Source organism: Phyllobates terribilis, unplaced genomic scaffold (genome assembly GCF_046119375.1).
Source record: "Phyllobates terribilis strain yellow unplaced genomic scaffold, ASM4611937v1 Scaffold_12__6_contigs__length_324123572, whole genome shotgun sequence".
Classification (NCBI taxonomy): Eukaryota; Metazoa; Chordata; class Amphibia; order Anura; family Dendrobatidae; genus Phyllobates; species Phyllobates terribilis.
The window spans coordinates 100,416,536-100,438,229 of NW_027362772.1; the positions used below are offsets into that span (position 1 = coordinate 100,416,536).

The 21,694-nt window shown below is 46.8% G+C and overlaps 1 protein-coding gene and 1 long non-coding RNA gene across 2 annotated transcripts; both read right to left on the reverse strand.

Moving 5' to 3' along the window:
• Positions 1-10,910: 10,910 nt before the first annotated feature.
• On the reverse strand, positions 10,911-11,960 carry LOC141173116 (uncharacterized). The gene is made up of 3 exons (XR_012252585.1): positions 11,863-11,960; positions 11,283-11,375; positions 10,911-11,049 (listed from the first exon to the last, which is right to left on the reverse strand). It is a non-coding gene; the product is annotated as an uncharacterized lncRNA (long non-coding RNA).
• A 431-nt stretch (positions 11,961-12,391) lies between these two features.
• Positions 12,392-17,409, reverse strand: LOC141171720 (microtubule-associated serine/threonine-protein kinase 3-like). Its single transcript, XM_073655369.1, has 9 exons — positions 17,399-17,409; positions 17,078-17,286; positions 15,034-15,172; positions 14,812-14,944; positions 13,350-13,515; positions 13,145-13,243; positions 12,843-12,965; positions 12,589-12,698; positions 12,392-12,487 (listed from the first exon to the last, which is right to left on the reverse strand). The coding sequence occupies exons 1-9, from the start codon at positions 17,407-17,409 to the stop codon at positions 12,392-12,394; spliced, it is 1,086 nt and encodes a 361-aa protein (XP_073511470.1).
• Between the last annotated feature and the right edge of the window lie 4,285 nt (positions 17,410-21,694).

Below are 21,694 nucleotides of genomic sequence, written 5' to 3' on the forward strand. Positions count from 1 at the left end.
ACAGTACCACTTCTCTTGTCCTGTATACTGGGTGTCATTCTCAGTATCTGTATTATTCTGTATATATACTCTGCACAGTACTACTTCTCTTGTCCTGTATACTGGGTGTAATTCTCAGTATCTGTATTATTCTGTATATATACACTGCACAGTGCCACTTCTCTTGTCCTGTATACTGGGTGTCATTCTCAGTATCTGTATTATTCTGTATATATACACTGCACAGTACCACTTCTCTTGTCCTGTATACTGGGTGTAATTCTCAGTATCTTGTAATGCAGCAGCTTGCTAGCATTACTGTAAATGGTCCAGGATGTGTTTTACCTGACCATGTACCTTCCCCTTTAACTGACTGGTCACATGACTGTGACATCACACAGGTCCTGTATGCACAGTAAAGGTCTGTACACATGACTGGGACAGCACACAGGACCTATACACACAGCTGACTGATCACATGACTGTGACATCAGCAAGGTCCTGTCAGTATGGGTGTATGTGTGCACAGGATATATAAACCCCGGTAATTGGAGACAGGTGTGTTCGGTGTGAGGCGTGAGGCCTGTGCTCCGTGTGTGTGGGACACCGTTTGTGAGAGGCCTAGTGAGGCCGAGTGAAGCCTGGCAGCCTGAAAGGCAAAGACTGGATCCTGTGCGGATGCTAGTGGCCTTGGAAGGCAGCGGCTTTGGAGTGAAGCCTGGTACCTGAAAGGTCGAGCCTGGATCCTGTGTGGATGTCAGTGGCCTTTGAGGGAACGACGGCTGGAGACCCCTACCTGGGAAGCCGCAAAGCCACAGTGGTGGCGGATTATTGAGGAAGAGTCCTGAAAGGCAGAGCCTGGATCCTGTGTGGATGTCAGTGGCCTTTGAGGGAACGACGGCTAGAGACCCCCACCTGGGAAGCCGCAAAGCCACAGTGGTGGCGGATTATTGAGGAAGAGTCCTGAAAGGCAGAGCCTGGATCCTGTGTGGATGTCAGTGGCCTTTGAGGGAACGAGGGCTGGAGACCCCTACCTGGGAAGCCACAAAGCCACAGTGGTGGCGGATTAAAATGGACTGCAGCAACTAAACCGGCAAAGGTAGTACACTTTGTTACATGGACTGTGTTATGGTCATTGATAATTTATTACCTTGCCGTAGGCTGTAACCTGGAGCAAGTGGTCCTGTGTGCCACTTGTCTCATGAATGTTGTAGATATGTGTGTCGGCGTGCCACGGAGTTGGACCTGGTGAACTGTGGCTTATGATGTAATAAACTGCAACATTGTGAGAAAAACGTAAAGACATTGCACGTGTGCATTGATTGACGCAGCGAAGCGAGTAACCCCCAGTATGATGACTAGCGCTGCCTTACAATCTGTATTATTCTGTATATTATACTGGGTGTCATTCTCAGTATCTGTATTATTCTCTATATATACACTGCACAGTACCAGTTCTCTTGTCCTGTATACTGGGTGTAATTCTCAGTATCTGTATTATTCTGTATATTACACTGGGTGTAATTCTCAGTATCTGTATTATTCTGTATATATACACTGCACAGTACCACTTCTCTTGTCCTGTATACTGGGTGTAATTCTCAGTATCTGTATTATTCTGTATATATACACTGCACAGTACCACTTCTCTTGTCCTGTATACTGGGTGTAATTCTCAGTATCTGTATTATTCTGTATATATACACTGTACAGTACCACTTCTCTTGTCCTGTATACTGGGTGTAATTCTCAGTATCTGTATTATTCTGTATATTATACTGGGTGTCATTCTCAGTATCTGTATTATTCTGTATATATACACTGCACAGTACCAGTTCTCTTGTCCTGTATACTGGGTGTAGTTCTCAGTATCTGTATTATTCTGTATATTACACTGGGTGTAATTCTCAGTATCTGTATTATTCTGTATATATACACTGCACAGTGCCACTTCTCCTGTCCTGTATACTGGGTGTAATTCTCAGTATCTGTATTATTCTGTATATATACACTGCACAGTACCAGTTCTCTTGTCCTGTATACTGGGTGTCATTCTCAGTATCTGTATTATTCTGTATATATACACTGCACAGTACCAGTTCTCTTGTCCTGTATACTGGGTGTCATTCTCAGTATCTGTATTATTCTGTATATATACACTGCACAGTACCACTTCTCTTGTCCTGTATACTGGGTGTAATTCTCAGTATCTGTATTATTCTGTATATATACACTGCACAGTACCACTTCTCTTGTCCTGTATAGTGGATGTAATTCTCAGTATCTGTATTATTCTGTATATATACACTGCACAGTACCACTTCTCTTGTCCTGTATACTGGGTGTAATTCTCTGTATCTGTATTATTCTGTATATATACACTGCACAGTACCACTTCTCCTGCCCTGTATACTGGGTGTCATTCTCAGTATCTATATTATTCTGTATATATATGTGACACCCCAGGGGTCTGGTTGCCACAGTGATAGAGATATTACGTCTGAGAGCAGGTGGGAGGTCCTTTGGTCAGGGATCCTGTGCATGCCACACCTCCTGCCCAGTCTTGGGAGGGGAAGGACTTCCCCTATATAAACCCGGGGCTGAGGCAGAGTGAGTGAGAAAGAAGACAGAACAAGAGTAGAGAAGAGAAGCAGCATAGCAAGAAACATCAGGAGCTCTGTGGGGAGCAGTGTTACAACAAGTCAGGGGCTGGCAGCTACAGAGCTCGCCCTGACTGAGAAGATTTCTTACCGGACCCGGAGTCCGAGGCTGTGGGGACTAACTCCTACCCAGCAGCAGAAACCGTCCGGCAGAGGATTTCAGGTCCTCTGGCCCAGAAGCCCGAAGGCACGGTCACACGCGTGGGACCAGCACCGCCATCGTGGAGCGGAAGCCATTAGAAGGCCCCGAGTCACCGGCCATACGGGTGAGCACCACACGGTACACTCAGGGACGTGGGCTACTTATTCCCGCCTCAAGCAAGGTAGCCAGAAGAGTACAGTTAGTTGGGAAGGCCTACAACTCTGCCTGGCCAGGGGAGATCCCATCTGCTCAAGGACTGACCAGGCCCCTATCACTAGCAAGTACTCCGGGAGGGTCTATCTTTGTCACCAGTAAAGACCCTGAACTACACCGCACCGTCTCTGAGTGGTTCCTGCTACCCCCATCATCCACGTCGGCTGCCCTGAGGCCATACCCCTCCCGTTGGGGGTTATACCATCCACGCTGCACCATCCTTCCACCGGCCTCAGCGGTCTGCCCTGCAGCGGCAGCTCCATAGCTGCATTCAACGGGTGGCGTAGTCACCAACCATCTACTGCTAGTACATCGCCGCTCAGTTTGACTCCCTGGGCACGGACCGGGTCGCCGCCACGAGACTACAACCCTCAAGAGATCCGGCTCCGGGTAAGCTCCCGCGTGCGCAACGCAGCGCGACACAGGCCCAGGGGCGCGTCAACTTTGGTGTAGTCGGCAGGATTTCGTGCCCGCAACCACCGGGTACTGCGTGCCTGAAAAGCAAAGACTGTTCAAACTTACCAGTGGTGAAGATTCCCGCTATCCGCGAAGTTTTCCCGCCATCCGGCGCCATCTTCGACCTTCTTCCCGCCATCCGTGGAGTTTTCCCGCCATTGGACGCCATCTTGAGGACGCCGCGCGGGAAGAAGAGGGGCGTGGACTCCGAAAGCGCGCGAGAGCTGAAGCCCCGCCTCACGTCCGGACGTTGCGTAAGGTCCTGGAAGGAGCCCAGCAGACGCCGACGTCACCGGAGCGCGACGGAAGGTCCTCAACCCTGACGATCCACTGCGGAGCCGCGGCCTACGGAACAGGATCATCGCAAGGTAGGCCACGGTCCACTAGGGGGGAGGAAGATGTCGGATACGGAGGAGAGCTTCACTGCCTCAACCCCCGCCAGCGCCACCGCTGCTGCAGTTATGCCCTTCACCATGCCCTATATCCCGGGAGCAGCTTGGCTACCCCAGTACTCAGGGGAGTCACATACCCTGCATGACTTTAGAGAAAAGCTGGATAGCCTCTTCCAGGTGTACCCCCTCACAGAAGAGCAAAAAGTGAGCATCCTGGTGGCCCAACTAACTGGGGCAGCCAAAAGGGAAGTAAAATCCTGGCCACCTGGGAGGAAGACTGTCGCAGGGATACTAACCCGGCTGAAGGACACCTTTGATACCCGCACCTCAGCCGAGATTAAGCTTAGATTCTACGGGTGCAAGCAGCGAGCGCATGAGAGTATAAGGGACTATGCACTAAACCTACAAGAGGCCCTGAGGGCCATAAAGCAGACCGACCCTGATGGGGTGGGAAACGAGGACAGGCTGTTGACTGAACAATTTATAGAGGGTTTATATTGCAATGCCCACCGAACCCAGTTGCGGGCAATGGCCTTACAGGATCCCCATCTGGACTTTGCACAGTTCAAGGACAGAGCCATCCGGGTGCTCCGAGAACCGGCACCGGGTGGCATTGTGACCCACAGGCGCCCAGCTATCACTTACCACCAGGAGGCGGCGCCCTTGTCCGCAGGGCCTGTGGGAGCTGATGCGCAGGCTTTGGACAATGACCCTGCTCCAGACCTACGCCATCAGGTCCAAGAGCTAGCTAAGAGCGTTGCTGCGCTAACCCGAACTGTGCAGTCTTTACAGGTTTCCACTCCAGGGAAGATCCAGCTGGCATCCGGACCGGAGGACATCCCGTGGCGTCGACCAAGGAGGACCCCACCGGCCAGAGGAAGACCCAGTGACCGATACAGCGAGGACGGACGACCCATCTGCCGCCGCTGCAATCAACCCGGACATATGGAAAGGTACTGTTCTTTAAACGGGCACAACCTGGGGTAGAGGGCCAACCCCCAGGAAAAAGATCACCAGGCCCATCGAACTGGCGCGACAGATATGTGGGAGGACGTCCAGTCTTGCCTGTGGTACTGGATGGCATTCCCATGAGTGCCCTACTGGACACCGGGTCACAGGTCACCACTATCCCGTACGTGCTCTTTAAGCAGTACTGGAATGACTCGGATATTACCCGCTACCCTGACGACGACTTGAGTATCATCGCCAGCAATGGCCAGCCCGTGCCACAGATCGGATTTAAAGAGGTGACCATCAAAATCGGTAGAGTCGAACTGGCAGCACAGGGACTGATCATTGTAGACATTGACAAACATGAGAGCCACCCAAAAATAACTCTAGGAACAAGAAGACCATCGACCCGTAGAGGAAAGGGAAGATATGGTTAGTACCGTGCTCGGGGACTTCCCTCGGTCTTGGACTCAAGTCAATGGTGCAGTTGTGGTACCCGTACTCACCTTCCTCCAACCATCCTCCCAAGAACCTACGGAGCAACCGGTAGAGCTGGAAGAACAGCCGGTCCAGGAGGCAGAAGACTCTACACAAGCAGACCCAGAAAATCAACCCTCTGCTTATAGTGAGCCTGCCATACCCCTAGTGAGCCAGAGGGCCCATAGACAGCTGCCCAGTTTACCCTTGACAGCTCTTACACCCTGTAGTTCAGGGCCAGACAGTCAGCTCCGTAGGTCCACTAGGGCCACTAGAGGCCAGCTACCCGCACGTTGGAGGATCTAAATGTTTAAGCTATCTTATAATGTTTACTTGTTTATAGTTGCTTGTGTATAATTTTGTGTTTCTAGTTCTTTTTAGGAGTCCTTGGTGGATTTACCGGGAATCCTTGTACATAGTTGGAGCGTAACCCAGGATGGACTAAAGACTGTTAAGGACTCGGGGCAGGACAGGCCCCTACCTGGTTACGTCTCCCTGTTTTGGTGAAATGGACACCTTGCTTTTCAAAACTGCACCCGGTTGCGGACACGCCGTAACCATCTTATGTGTTTTTCTTATTGTATTGTTATTGCTATACCTTGTTATGTTTTTCTAAAAAATATGTTTAGTCCCGGAGTACTAAATTTCACTAGGGGGGAATGTGACACCCCAGGGGTCTGGTTGCCACAGTGATAGAGATATTACGTCTGAGAGCAGGTGGGAGGTCCTTTGGTCAGGGATCCTGTGCATGCCACACCTCCTGCCCAGTCTTGGGAGGGGAAGGACTTCCCCTATATAAACCCGGGGCTGAGGCAGAGTGAGTGAGAAAGAAGACAGAACAAGAGTAGAGAAGAGAAGCAGCATAGCAAGAAACATCAGGAGCTCTGTGGGGAGCAGTGTTACAACAAGTCAGGGGCTGGCAGCTACAGAGCTCGCCCTGACTGAGAAGATTTCTTACCGGACCCGGAGTCCGAGGCTGTGGGGACTAACTCCTACCCAGCAGCAGAAACCGTCCGGCAGAGGATTTCAGGTCCTCTGGCCCAGAAGCCCGAAGGCACGGTCACACGCGTGGGACCAGCACCGCCATCGTGGAGCGGAAGCCATTAGAAGGCCCCGAGTCACCGGCCATACGGGTGAGCACCACACGGTACACTCAGGGACGTGGGCTACTTATTCCCGCCTCAAGCAAGGTAGCCAGAAGAGTACAGTTAGTTGGGAAGGCCTACAACTCCGCCTGGCCAGGGGAGATCCCATCTGCTCAAGGACTGACCAGGCCCCTATCACTAGCAAGTACTCCGGGAGGGTCTATCTTTGTCACCAGTAAAGACCCTGAACTACACCGCACCGTCTCTGAGTGGTTCCTGCTACCCCCATCATCCACGTCGGCTGCCCTGAGGCCATACCCCTCCCGTTGGGGGTTATACCATCCACGCTGCACCATCCTTCCACCGGCCTCAGCGGTCTGCCCTGCAGCGGCAGCTCCATAGCTGCATTCAACGGGTGGCGTAGTCACCAACCATCTACTGCTAGTACATCGCCGCTCAGTTTGACTCCCTGGGCACGGACCGGGTCGCCGCCACGAGACTACAACCCTCAAGAGATCCGGCTCCGGGTAAGCTCCCGCGTGCGCAACGCAGCGCGACACAGGCCCAGGGGCGCGTCATATACACTGCACAGTGCCACTTCTCTTGTCCTGTATACTGGGTGTAATTCTCAGTATCTGTATTATTCTGTATATATACACTGCACAGTACCAGTTCTCTTGTCCTGTATACTGGGTGTAGTTCTCAGTATCTGTATTATTCTGTATATTACACTGGGTGTAATTCTCAGTATCTGTATTATTCTGTATATATACACTGCACAGTGCCACTTCTCCTGTCCTGTATACTGGGTGTAATTCTCAGTATCTGTATTATTCTGTATATATACACTGCACAGTACCAGTTCTCTTGTCCTGTATACTGGGTGTCATTCTCAGTATCTGTATTATTCTGTATATATACACTGCACAGTACCAGTTCTCTTGTCCTGTATACTGGGTGTCATTCTCAGTATTTGCATTATTCTGTATATATACACTGCACAGTACCACTTCTCTTGTCCTGTATACTGGGTGTCATTCTCAGTATCTGTATTATTCTGTATATATATGTAGCACCCTGAGGATTCGGCTGCTACAGGGGTATTGCACCTCAACCCAGAGGTGTGATATTCCACTCCCGGGTAAGGATGGAGTGTGGAACTGAGCTCAGTAGGCTGCATGCACTACACACATCCCATTTCCGAGGAACAGACCGACGGTACTCCCACTAGAGAAATGTGCAGGTACGACAGTGTCTGTTCCTGGCTGGAGTGGGAGGGGGGTGGAACATCCCAGTAGTGTAGGGGCAGATAGGGGGAGCAGTCTGGGTAGTGCTAGGAGCTCATTGGGTGCTGGTCACCTGAGCTCACACATAGAGGGAGTATATAAGGTGGGCACCATCTTAGATCAGGGTCTTTGCAGAGGAGTCTTTTGTAGAAGGCTGGTCAGTCTGTCAGTCTTTTGCAGAGCAGTGGAGGAAAGCAGAGGAGCAGAGCAGCCCCAAGGCCAAGAGTGAGAGAGGAGAAAGAAAGACCCAGAGGGGGAGAAAGAAGGAACTCCAAGAGCCCAAATTAGACCAGAGGGTGAAGAGTTGGCAACAGGGTACCGGATCCCAAGCTGGCAGAGGCTACAGCACACCTTAGCCAGGAACCGGAGGCCGTGGGCAGAATCTGCCACGGTCACCCACTATATCCACCCGGAAGGCAGACCACGCATAGGGTCAGGGAACCCAGAGACAAGGGTTCACCAACAAGAGGCCCGAGGGAGCCGGACTTAGGTGGATCCCTGGTGGGGAAGGCCAGAGACGAGGACAGGACAGAAAGGGAGCTCAGAACCACGCTCCAGAACTACTTGGGGGTTGGCCGAGTCCAGGACCTGGTGGACGCAGCACGGCTCGGGTGGTCACTTAAGGCCGGAGTGACCGGTACAAGAACAGCAGTAAGTAAACAAACCCTGAACTGCACAGCCCGACTGACTCTCATTACCATCCTCACTGCACCTCCACAACCACCATCCTCTGCACCTGACCCCCTGAGGCTATACCCCTCCCGTTGGGGGTTATACTACCTGGGCTGCACAAACACCATCAGCCTCAGCGGACCCTGCTGCAGCGGCGGCCGTAGTGACCGCAATTCAACGGGTGGCGTAGTCGACATAAAGAACTTTAGTAACATCAGTAAGGACTGCCACACACTGAGCTTGACACCCTGGGCACGGACCGGGTCACAGCCACTCGGAGACTACAACCCCCATCTGATCCGGCTCCGGGTATCCCTAACAACACTGGCCCAGGGGGCGCGTCATATACACTGCACAGTACCACTTCTCTTGTCCTGTATAGTGGATGTAATTCTCAGTATCTGTATTATTCTGTATATATACACTGCACAGTACCACTTCTCCTGCCCTGTATACTGGGTGTAATTCTCAGTATTTGTATTATTCTGTATATATACACTGCACAGTGCCACTTCTCCTGTCCTGTATACTGGGTGTAATTCTCAGTATCTGTATTATTCTGTATATATACACTGCACAGTACCACTTCTCTTGTCCTGTATACTGGGTGTCATTCTCAGTATCTGTATTATTCTGTATATATACACTGCACAGTACCAGTTCTCTTGTCCTGTATACTGGGTGTAATTCTCAGTATCTGTATTATTCTGTATATATACACTGCACAGTGCCACTTCTCCTGTCCTGTATACTGGGTGTAATTCTCAGTATCTGTATTATTCTGTATATATACACTGCACAGTACCAGTTCTCTTGTCCTGTATACTGGGTGTCATTCTCAGTATCTGTATTATTCTGTATATATACACTGCACAGTACCAGTTCTCTTGTCCTGTATACTGGGTGTCATTCTCAGTATCTGTATTATTCTGTATATTATACTGGGTGTAATTCTCAGTATCTGTATTATTCTGTATATATACACTGCACAGTACCACTTCTCTTGTCCTGTATAGTGGATGTAATTCTCAGTATCTGTATTATTCTGTATATATACACTGCACAGTACCACTTCTCCTGCCCTGTATACTGGGTGTAATTCTCAGTATTTGTATTATTCTGTATATATACACTGCACAGTGCCACTTCTCCTGTCCTGTATACTGGGTGTAATTCTCAGTATCTGTATTATTCTGTATATATACACTGCACAGTACCACTTCTCTTGTCCTGTATACTGGGTGTCATTCTCAGTATCTGTATTATTCTGTATATTATATTGGGTGTCATTCTCAGTATCTGTATTATTCTGTATATATACACTGCACAGTACCACTTCTCTTGTCCTGTATATTGGGTGTCATTCTCAGTATCTGTATTATTCTGTATATATACACTGCACAGTACCAGTTCTCTTGTCCTGTATACTGGGTGTAATTCTCACTATCTGTATTATTCTGTATATATACACTGCACAGTACCACTTCTCTTGTCCTGTATACTGGGTGTAATTCTCACTATCTGTATTATTCTGTATATATACACTGCACAGTACCAGTTCTCTTGTCCTGTATACTGGGTGTCATTCTCAGTATCTGTATTATTCTGTATATATACTCTGCACAGTACCACTTCTCCTGTTCTGCTGAAGAAGAGGTGGCATTGGCTTTGGGGAGGGTCAGTACTGATGGGTTTATTATTTTCTATGTCTACAATCCTATGGTTAAATAAAAATTAATCCTGAACAACTTGTTTAAAGGGGTTATCTGAAGTTTGGAAATTGTCCTCTATCATTGGGATATGGAATAATTTTCTGATTGCTGGGGGTCCAACAGCCGGGACCCCCACTGTTTCCGAGAACCAGGGATCTGAAGAGCTCTGGGTGAATGGAGCGGTAGTCGATCATTCGCATTGCAGCTCCATTCACATGTGGCTTAATAAACATCCCCTATAATGGAGTGGTGAGGGGCATGAACAAGAAAGCAAAATGTGCTGAACTTTTCATTGTGCCTCAATGGGATGAGGGGGGCGGTGATTTGGTATGTGGGCTGGTGGGGTTTGTGTGACAGGCGTGCTTTTTCATTTTTCATCCCATTCCAGCCCTGATCTCTCTCTCTCTCTCTCTCTCTCTCTCTCTCTATATATATATATATATATATATATATATATATATATATATATATATATATATATATATATATATATATATATATATATATATATAATTAAAATTCTTTTAAAAGCAGAAGTGTTAATATGTATTTTTTATCGCTTAGCAGAATGCAGAGTGAAGTTTGATAGATATAAGAAAATCTCAATAAATATAGAAGTTGTTTTTTTTTTTTATTAGGGATAGGGTAGAAGGATAAGGGATGAACAAAATCAGGGACAGAATCAGTAGACAAAATCATAGTCAGGAAGAAATCCGGATCAGATACCAGGTGATCAGTAAAAAAAGCCAAGTCAGGCGAGCAGTATGGATAGAGCGGAGCCTGGTGACAGAGGCATTACCGAAACAAGTCCGGGTAGAGGTGTTACAGTTAGAAGGCCACAGGTAGATGGTGAAGGTCCTTCTTTACAGGTCCAGCAGTGATGGTGGATCGGCTGTACTCCGCTAGATGCGGAGCTTTTCCGTCTTTTAGATGACACTTGGGCAACAGCGACAGCATGCAAATGCGCGAGCTGCCCTGGATAGTCCACGCCGGCAGGATGATAAGATCCGGCGGAAGATGGAACCTAAGAGAAGAGAAATACATACAATGTAAGTGATGGGACTCCATATTACATGATGCTACTGTGCGGTCAGTGTGGCCGGCCGGACAGCAGAGGAATCTTATTCACACAGATGTCCGGGGTCATTGTCAGCCATCATACATGTGACAATCCCATCACTGACAGATGACATCTGCTCCCCATGACTTATTCTCATCACTAACATCACACAACATGGAGATGATTCTCACACTTACCTCGTCTCTTTTTCCCCTTTTTCCCATTTTCTGAGTTTTGTTGGTCTATACTCAGATTCATTTCAGATTTTCTTTCCTCTTCAGTTGTAAATTCTGATCAGAAAGTAAAAAAACTGAGTAAAGAAATATTCTTATAGGATCTGCTTTGTGTACTGTATATAGAAGAATTGTTCTAGTCCTGTCCCCTATAGTCCTGATAATCTGGCATTGCATTATTATAGGGCAGAATAAGTCCTATATACCGTTCATGACCTAATCTGAGGGGCATTAGATGTATCACTGATATGGAGCAGTAAGCGCCCTGTGTGCCGCCACGTGGTGCATCACTAATGAGCGATATTCTACTATAGGAGACGATGTCTTCTTATATTGAAGTGAGTTCCTGGATGCTAAAACGTATTTTACAGAATCCATGAAAACAATTCCTGGATAAAATTAAGGAAATAGAAATACAGTATGGGCCCATGGAAAAAATAATTGGGATCCATGAAACCTGGACAACATAGGAGACCTAATACAGAAAAACCAAATATTTGAGCCTTGAAGTCAACATTCACCTTTTGATGCTGTACATACATACCTGATGATGGGGACGAGGAGGGCAAGCTGTTTATAGCATTGTCGCTATCAGATTCAGAAAGCGATTCTTTCTGCCTGTCAGGAAGAATCAGGGGGTCTGACCAGAAGACCCAGGAGGTAACTTCCAACTCTCCCATTCTATGATTTAAGAAAAACATGTAAATCACAAGTCAATGCAGAATAAAAGGGGTGGTCTCACTAGAAGAACACCGACTAGAGGGCCTAATAGGACATATGACAGTCATAGTGAGGAAGGTTTTATGCTCCAATCTACCTTCTATGGATCAGAGCGAAAAACAACTAGCAATAATGGCTGGCATGTAATACTACATCTCTCCTACAGTATGGGCAGCTCTAATACGCGTGAATGGCTGCAATTATGGGCTATTATCACCAACGGTTTCTGAAGCCAAAAGCACAATGACCGCTAATCATTGAGGCTGAATTTGATATTATGGTATTTATGTCCTATATTATATGTTGTGCATATATATCAGCCTGGAACTCCCATTAATGACCCCATAATCTACTCACATTTCTGAGATATTTGTATTGGTTGCTGGCGTACACTCTGGAGGAGACTTCTGGTCCTCATCATTCATCGTTCTGGTAGTGATGGTACAGAGCTAAACATGGACAAAAACAAGATATGAAATACTTTTTTTTACTTTTAGAGGTCTTTTTTGTTTCACATATTTTGGATTTATTGATCACATACGGTACTTACTTTAGAAAGCCTTTCAGAAGATGATGTAAAATTTTGGAAGTCAAGGTTCTCATTGTTCTCACTTGTACCCTCCTCATCCTCTGAGACCGAATGGTCTATTTCAGAGTGATCTACAAAAGTAATGAAGTATTATTAGAGGTTGTTAGTATAAAACAGGCGTCATTTATCACAATATTAGTGGGTACTGATTATTACATTTTATGGAAGACAAGACAAACAGCCGCTTAGTCTAGATGATGTCTTCTTCTACTTACCGATAAATAAGCTGTTGTCCACATCTGAGGCAAGCTGAGGAATGTACTCTGGCTTCTGACTTAGAAGGTTGTTAAAATCTAAGTCACTCAGGAATGGATGACTCTTGATCTCAAGTGATCCTCCTGGAAAAAGAACAAAACAAAAGTGATGTGGACATTGTCAGAAGGAAGAAGACTGAAAGTCATAGTGTGGAGAACTAGAAATGGACAATCTGATAGAGAAGTGTTGATCCTCAAGGACATGAGTGATAAGTGTGATAGGTGAATATTAATACTAATATGAATAGTATTATATCTCTTACCTGTCCCAAGTCTATCTGCAGGATTTGTTCTGAGCAGCTCAGTAATCAGGTTCTGTGCATTGGGAGTAGGAGCGGAATTACAATCCCAAATTATGTCACCTGTTATACAGAAAATAAAATCTCTTTACTGGACTGTAAGCTAAAGCAAAGTAAACACCTAAACCAATGTAACTGATCAAAGCAATGGTCGGATCATTCCACTTACCAATGACAATCCTGTCATAAAGCTCAGCTACAGAATCTCCATCAAATGGTACAGATCCCGTGAGAAATTTATGTAGGATTATCCCCATTGACCACCAGTCAACAGGTCTTCCATAGCCTTCTTTGAGGATGACCTCTGGGGCGATGTAATATGGGGTGCCACATAACTGGAAAACAACAGAAGATAAAGATGAAAATGATAAAATGGTTATTATAACACGTTCTCGCCATAAAAACACAATGACAAAAGATAAAATATCAATGGAAACGTTCTCTAGAAATGAAGAATGTAGAGAAGACACAATAGTGTGATGAGATTTGTAAAGAAAAAAAAAACATATGCCAAAGGCAAGGTGAACAGATGGGGTATATTAGTTAACCAAATACCAAAGCAAAACAAAGAAAACCCCTTAAAATAGAATCTTTAATAGCTACATTTAAAAGCACCCATATCAATATATGAAGACAAAATGCATAAAATGTACAATATATGGGTAGTGGGATAAACGTAGGATAATTGACATGCAGGCTTGCCCTAGAGATCCCAAATGGGCTGAGATCCCGCATGCCAGTGGAGGTTGACACCCTAGCTAATCGGTTTGGCGCCCCCCTCCACATCGGCACTCCCTCCGTGACGCTATCCACCCCTAGACAGACATACACATATACAGATAATGATGAAAGGCAGACAGTCATGTCGCTGCTAACATGCTGAATGAAAAAAAGGCAATATTCAATGTATCAATTATATGGAAACAGGGAAGCTGATATAATGTAGTTCCACTAGTACAGATAGGATATCAAATGCACCAATCTATACACAATTCAGTATGATATATAAACCATCATTCAGAAGCCTATTATAGATACATAAAGTACATTAGTGCTGGCAATTACGGGCAACAAGAACAATATTATAAAAGCACGTGTGCTCAATTAACGGTAAACATAGGAACATAAATATGTCCAAAGTAGTAACAAGTCACCTATATAATGACATTGAGCATGAAGATAATAGTCTAGGACAGACGGTACATATAGACAACCTCAAAATCCCCCTGGCTAATCTATAGTCAGGACTGATCTACACAGGACACGTCCAAATGTTGGGACAGAGCATTATCCAGTGTGCAAATTACAAAAAAAGTTGCCAAAAAAGCATTTTAGTCAGCAGTAACCAGAGGACTTATCTGTAAATTGTCCCAACACGTTTCTCCCCCTCCTAATTTGGGGTTCATCAGGGGATCATATTAGGAGATAGCCACAATGAGTCAGTGGACAGACGCGGGAGATAAATACACCCCGATCGGAGAATACTGCTGCCGCCACATTTTATGGATTTTGTCTTTATATATTGATATGGGTGCTTTTAAATGTATCTATTAAAAGTTATATTTAAGGTCTTTCTTTGCTTTGGTCCTTGGAGATTTGTAAAGAACAAGCTAAATTCCTGTGTTACCCACCTCACGGTCCAGGAACTCCCTGGTGATGTCCTCCGCTAATTCCTTGTAGGTGTTGGTTTTTGGTATCATGACACCAACTTTTGAAATCCCAAAATCGGTAACTTTTATGTGTCCAGCAGATGTAATCAGGAGGCTGTGGAAGAGAAGATGGTTTTAGCCTCACAGACCGTATGATAATAAATGATAACTTCCCCCCTTTATTATACTACGAGGGGCACTTACTTATCCGGCTTCAGGTCTCTGTGCACCACACCGTAGCTATGGAGGTATTCCACAGCAAGAACCGCTTCTCCAAAGTATAAGCGGGCCAAGGGGACAGATAGAGGACCCCTGGTGCTTAGGAGGGTCTCACAGTCACCACCTATAGAAGAAAGGAAATATGACCGGTGAGTGGTTTATACAGCAGATCACCATGATGTATAATGGGAAGTGAGCGGAGACATTGGGATAGGAGAGAATATAAACAGATATAATGTATAGTGCACATAATATTAGTCTGAATCGATGGAGAAATGTCGTCCATGTAACTAATAACATAAAGTGATGTCACATCTCGTCTACAGCTGGAGATACTGACATGCTCAGTGCGGACTTACAGGGAGATCACACAGACAGTGGCAGACAGAGAAATCTCAGGGCCCCATAGCAAAAGTTCTAACTGCACGCCCCTTCAAAAAAACCCTTACTGAAGTCAATCGATGTTCTCAACAGCAATACACCTTTTATAGCCATTTTAGCAAATGATGCTCCCAAAAATGCCCCCACCCACAGACTGAGTTAGATATCCCCACAGTGAAATCTTAATCCAGTTTCACCTTACAGATATAATGTAGCACCTGTCTATAATGTCCCCACTCAGTATGAGGCCAGTCACAGCCCCCTACTCAGTATAATGGTGCCCACAGCCCCCCCTACTTAATATAATGGCCCCCATAGCCCCTCAGACAATATAATGGTCTCCACCACTGCCCACTCAGTATGATGGCCCCCAAAGCCAATCAAACAGAATTAGGATCCCCACACAGAATAAGGACCCCCACTGCACACCATTCAATATGAGGACCCCCAGGGGGTGTAGGGGCATGTACAGTCACCAACTCAATATAGCGGCATTCACAGTCCCCTATAGCCCCTCACACGGCACACCATTCAGTATTATGGTACCCACAACCCTCAATTCTCAGTATTATGGCTTCCACCAATCTCGCAACTCAGTATTATGCCCCCACCAGCCCAACAACTAAGTATAATTGCTCTCACCAGCCCCACCACTCAGTATTATGGCCCTCAGCAGCCCCACCACTCAGTGTTATTGCCCCCAACAGTCCCTCCACTTAGTAGTAAGGCACACAATAGCCCCACTACTCAGTATTATGGCCCCCACCAGCCTCAACACTCAGTATTATGGCCCTCACCAGCCCCACCACTCATTGTTACGGCCCCTACCAGCCCCACCACTTAGTAGTAAGGCACCCACCACTCAGTACTACCACCTCCACCAGCCCCACCTCTCAGTATTATGGCCCCCACCAGTATCAACACTCAGTATTATCGCTCTCACCAACCCCACTGCTCAGAATTATGGCCCTTATTAGCCCCACCACTTAGTAGTAAGGCACCCACCAGCCCCACCATTCAGTACTATAGCCCCCACCAGCCCTACCTCTCAGTATTATGGCCCCCACCACTACTTAGTGTTATGGCCCCCACCAGCCTCACCATTTAGAATTATCGCCCTCACCAGCCTCACCACTCAGTATTATGGCCCCAACCAGCCCTACTACTCAGCATATGGTCTCCACCTGCCCCATCACTCAGTGTTATGGCCCCCACCAGCCCCACCTGTGCAGTGTAAGTACTGAGACTCCACACTACAGATGCAATATTGTGGCGACATCGAAGAACCTGCAGTACACGGAGTCTCGGACCCATCTGCGGAGGCTGAATGGTGGATTTAGGAACCTTTGGCTCCCTGATCCACCATTGTTTTCATCGGTATTCATATTCTGACAATGTGAATACCACTGAAATTGTGATGACAGGTGGTGGAATGGGGCCCAGTGCCGAGCGGTGCCAGGCCTGATCTGACTCACTGGCACCATAGCACTGCTGCACACAGATCAATGAATTTCCAGGCATCTTGGTAATAGAAAACCTACAGTAAACGCACTGTGAGGATGTAACTGTCCTAATTATCCTAATTATAAGAGCAGTGATAAGATGTAAGCAGACATGGGCTGAATATACTACAATATACATGTCCTACCTCCTACATACTCCATGACCACACACAGGTGAGATTTTGTTGGAAAGGAGCAGAGCATGGAGACCACGAAGGGACAATCTGCGAATGTTAGGATGTCCCTCTCCAGAAAGGCCAATGCCACTCTTTTTGGAGTGTTCAGGTTTCGCTTGAACATTTTCTTCAAAGCAAAGATCTGGTGTGAGTCTTTATGGTGCGCTAAGTAGACGGCACTGGAGAGAAAGAGAATCAATGGTTAGAATGAATCTTTACTACAAGAACATCTATAGAAGTCATTATATAATGTTTTGTACTAATGTTTAATGCTAGAAGTCTGTCCGTCACTGGAAGTCCATGTCTAGAATTTGATAAAAGATCACTACATAGATCACCTATGGGAGGTGTCCACAATGCCACGTCCGCCGGAGCCCTCACCCAGGTCACATTACAGGTGAGAGAATCTACTGAAATTATTCTTGGGCAGATTCACTACATTAGACCAGTAGATACGATTCAGTGCAAATAAAAGTTGGTCCAAATTAAAAGTGCTCCAATTGCCATAACATGACGTTAATTATGCTCCCGCATACCCCAAGACATAACAACATAATAAATGGAGGGGAGCGAAGGAGTTACAAAAAATGAAACCCATTATAGCCACTTGTCCTCTGTGCCAGTCTTTATTGCTGAGACCAGGGAGTAGACTCACATGGTCATGGTGGAGGTTGGGGGGTGCAGATGTCATTGATGAAATTTCGTGTCACCCCCTCACTTGACCATGTGTTGCCAATTACTCTTATCAGTTCGCTAATGGATTCCGAAAAGAACAGACCGGTGCGGAGGAGGGGGAAGCTCTGATGGGGGTGGCAGTGTAAGAACAGATGAGGGTCTAGGACAGGCAGGTGTAATATATTATTCTATTTTAATCCCTTTCCTTAATAGTTTGTTTTCCTACAGATCATATAATTTCCCTATGATAACACTGAAGGGAAGAGCACAGAGTCTGGAGCATTGTCATTGGGAACCTTGAGAAATGTGGATTATGTCAACAGAAAACTCACCCAAAACTTCCACTGCTGATCAGTTTAGATGTCCCATAGTCGCTCTTATGCGGCTGTCTTGACGGGGTCAATGATTTGATCATGCTCTATAAAAGAATAAGAAATTATATAAAGATATAGAAGCTGCTGGAAAAAAGCTCCAGATGCAAAAACGTCTCCCTTCTGTCATCTCCTCTTAGAATAGAGACATCCCATGGTTATATGGGGGACAATACTGGAGGTGTCATTCACACCCCATAATCTGGTGATACACCGACATCTCTCTCCATGATACTTACACCGTCAGATTCTTGGATCTCCGGGACCTCACAGATTCTACTGTCAGCATCCGCCAACACAGTTGTTTCTAAAAGAGTGAAAAAATGATGAAGAAATAAAATGTATTAGACGATATTAATCCTACATATATATTACAACAATATAACTCAGACATGACAAGATGTCTGTAAATGGGAATAATACTTATTATATAGGGATTCTAAATATGAGAACATACGGAGCATCCATGAATAAACGTAATGGAAATGATGAAGGACTCCCCCAATCATCACATGAATGAGGACCCCCTACCCTCGCTGTACATGTGAGTGATGGTAAGAGAGCTGAAGCGTAGGAGCCATATGCAGATTATCCTGGAAGTGCACTGGGGGCGTGTCACAGTATGGATTTCTTCTTCCACGCCCCCAGTGCACTTCCATGCTGATTTGTATACGGCTTCTACATTAGATTTCCATTGACTGAGACATTGGATTTCTGCAAAAAATTATTACAGAGAAATGGCCAGTACAGTCATTCCACAATATGCAAAAATGTGCTGACAGGTTCCCATTACACAGAATATACAGAGTAAATGTAAGATTATTCCCTGTTCTCTATAACATCTGGATATTTCTTGTAGGAGGTCGGGTGATCGGCTTACCTGTAGTCAGATCGCTGTTCAGTCCCGGGATTAGATTTTGCTCGTCTTTGGTGTCGCCTTCTGCTGTTTCCTGATAGATATAATATATATAATTAACATGTGGAACCTTACACTAAATCATCCCATAGATAAATCAGGAAGGACTAAACCTGCATTTACAGATGCAGCCAATTGTAACTGTACAAATCAGACGTGTGCTAGAGAAGATGACGGCTCCTTACCAGGCGTTCCAATGAGCGAGCCGGACGCTCCAGTACACACAGGACTTTTTCGGCCAGGTCTTTAATAAAAGCCAAATCTCCATATTGAGATCTTTCTTCAGCCTACAAAGAGGAAAAGAAACAAAAAGGAAAATTTTGAGATGAGAAAGGTCACAATGGAGGAGGCCGCCATTGTATGTGACATTTGCTCCTCTCTGCAGATACAATAACTCTGGGGACTCATCGTGTTTTATATTGGAGGAAAGAAACTTCTATCCCACCATTATCTATAATATAACCAGGGATGGGTCCTTCTTTCCGAAGCCTCTATAGACTGCGCAAGCGCACTGTACCTGCACAATGTGGCCGCAGACAGAAGAACACATCCAGACCGGGAGGAGGACGGGGATGGAGGAGGAGTGTGGTGCCAGAAATAGAGGTATGCGTCATTTCATCATGGCTATGGGGGGTCTCCTGCTAAAAGTGGGCAGGCTATGGAGGCAGTGGCGTACCGCCAATGGCGGCAGGCCACGCCACTGCTATGGGGCCCGTGAGCCGGGGGGGGCCCATAGCAGTCGCCTGCACCGTGTATGCCCCGCATCGGGGCCCTTGAAACAGGCTCCGCTCCCAGGCCCGGCGTTAGCACCCGGGCAAGTGCCAGGTCCCTGAGCAGGCAGGGGGCCCCACTCCGCTCAGGGCCCCGGCACAATACTTACCTCTCCCCGTGCCTCCGCAGCTCCGGTGTCTTCCGCGTCCTGTGCTGTGACGTCTCAGGTTAGAGGGTGGGATGACGTCTTTCCACCACACCCTCTGCTGAGCAGTCACAGTGCAGAGCGGGAAAACAGCGACGCTGAGGAGTCCGGAGCAGAGCAGCGGCAGCAGGTGAGGTGAGTATGTCATTTTTTTTTTTTTTTAATGTATGGAGGCCTGGGGCCCATACACTATATAAGGGCTCGTACACTGTATGGAGGACTATATGGGGGCCAGTATTCTGTATGGAGGACTATATGGGGGCCCATACACTGTGTGGAGGACTATATGAGGGGCAGTATACTGTATGGATGACTATATGGGGGCCAGTATTCTGTAGGGAGGACTATATGGGGGCCCATACACTGTGTAGAGGACTATATGAGGGGCAGTATACTGTATGGATGACTATATGGGGGCCAGTATTCTGTAGGGAGGACTATATGGGGGCCCATACACTGCGTGGAGGACTATATGAGGGCCAGTATACTGTATTGAGGACTATATGGGACTATATGGGGGCCAGTACACTGTATGGAGGACTATATGGGGGCCAGTATTCTCTATGGGGGCCAGTATTCTGTATGGAGGACTATATGGGGGCCAGTATACTGTATGGAGGACTATATGGGGGCCAATACACTGTATGGAGGGCTATATTGGGACCCATACACTGTGTGGAGGACTATATGAGGCCAGTATTCTCTACAGAGGACTATAAGGAGGCCGGTATACTGTATGGAGGACTATATGGGGGCCAGTACACTGTATGGAGGACTATATGCAGGCCAGTATACTGTATGGAGAGGACTATATGGGGGCCAGTATTCTGTATGAAGAATGTCTTATACTGTGTGGAGGACCATAGGGAGTACATTATACTGTGTGGAGGACCATAGGGAGTGCATTATACTGTGTGGAGGACCATAGGGAGTGCATTATACTGTGTGGAGGACCATAGGGAGTGCATTATACTGTGTGGAGGACCATAGGGAGTGCATTATACTGCGTGGAGGACCATAGGGAGTGCATTATACTGTGTGGAGGACCATGGCGAGTGCATTATACTGTGTGGAGGACCATGGCGAGTGCATTATACTGTGTGGAGGACCATGGCGAGTGCATTATACTGTGTGGAGAGGTGTGGGGCCATTATACTACATGGAGGGCTGTGTGGGGGTCACAGTTGAGGGATCATACTGTGTTGGAGTCACCATACTTTGCCTTGAGAGTTGAGGTGGGGTACGGTAGAGTCATTATACTGTGCATGTGGAGGAATTCACCATGGGGGTAACATACTGTGTTTAGGGGGGGCACTGTTGTTGGCATCATACCTTATGGGGAAATAAAAGAGGAATCTAGGACTTCAGCAGGAGAAAAATTACTGTGTAAAGGCTGGAAAGTTATGAGATATGCTCTTCCTTGACCCCCGACAATTTTCACTTTTTTGGAGGGGCTCCATTTAGCGCTTCTGCTATGGGGCCCCATGATTCCTATGTACGCCCCTGTATGGAGGTCTCCTGCTGGACGTGGGGAGGCAATGGGGGTCTCCTGCTGGATGTGGGGAGGCTATGGGGGTCTCCTGCTGGATGTGCGGAGGCTATGGGGGTCTCCTGCTGGACATGCAGAGGCTATGGGGGTCTCCTGCTGGACATGCAGAGGCTATAGGGGTCTCCTGCTGTACGTGAGGAGGCTATGGCGATCTCATGCT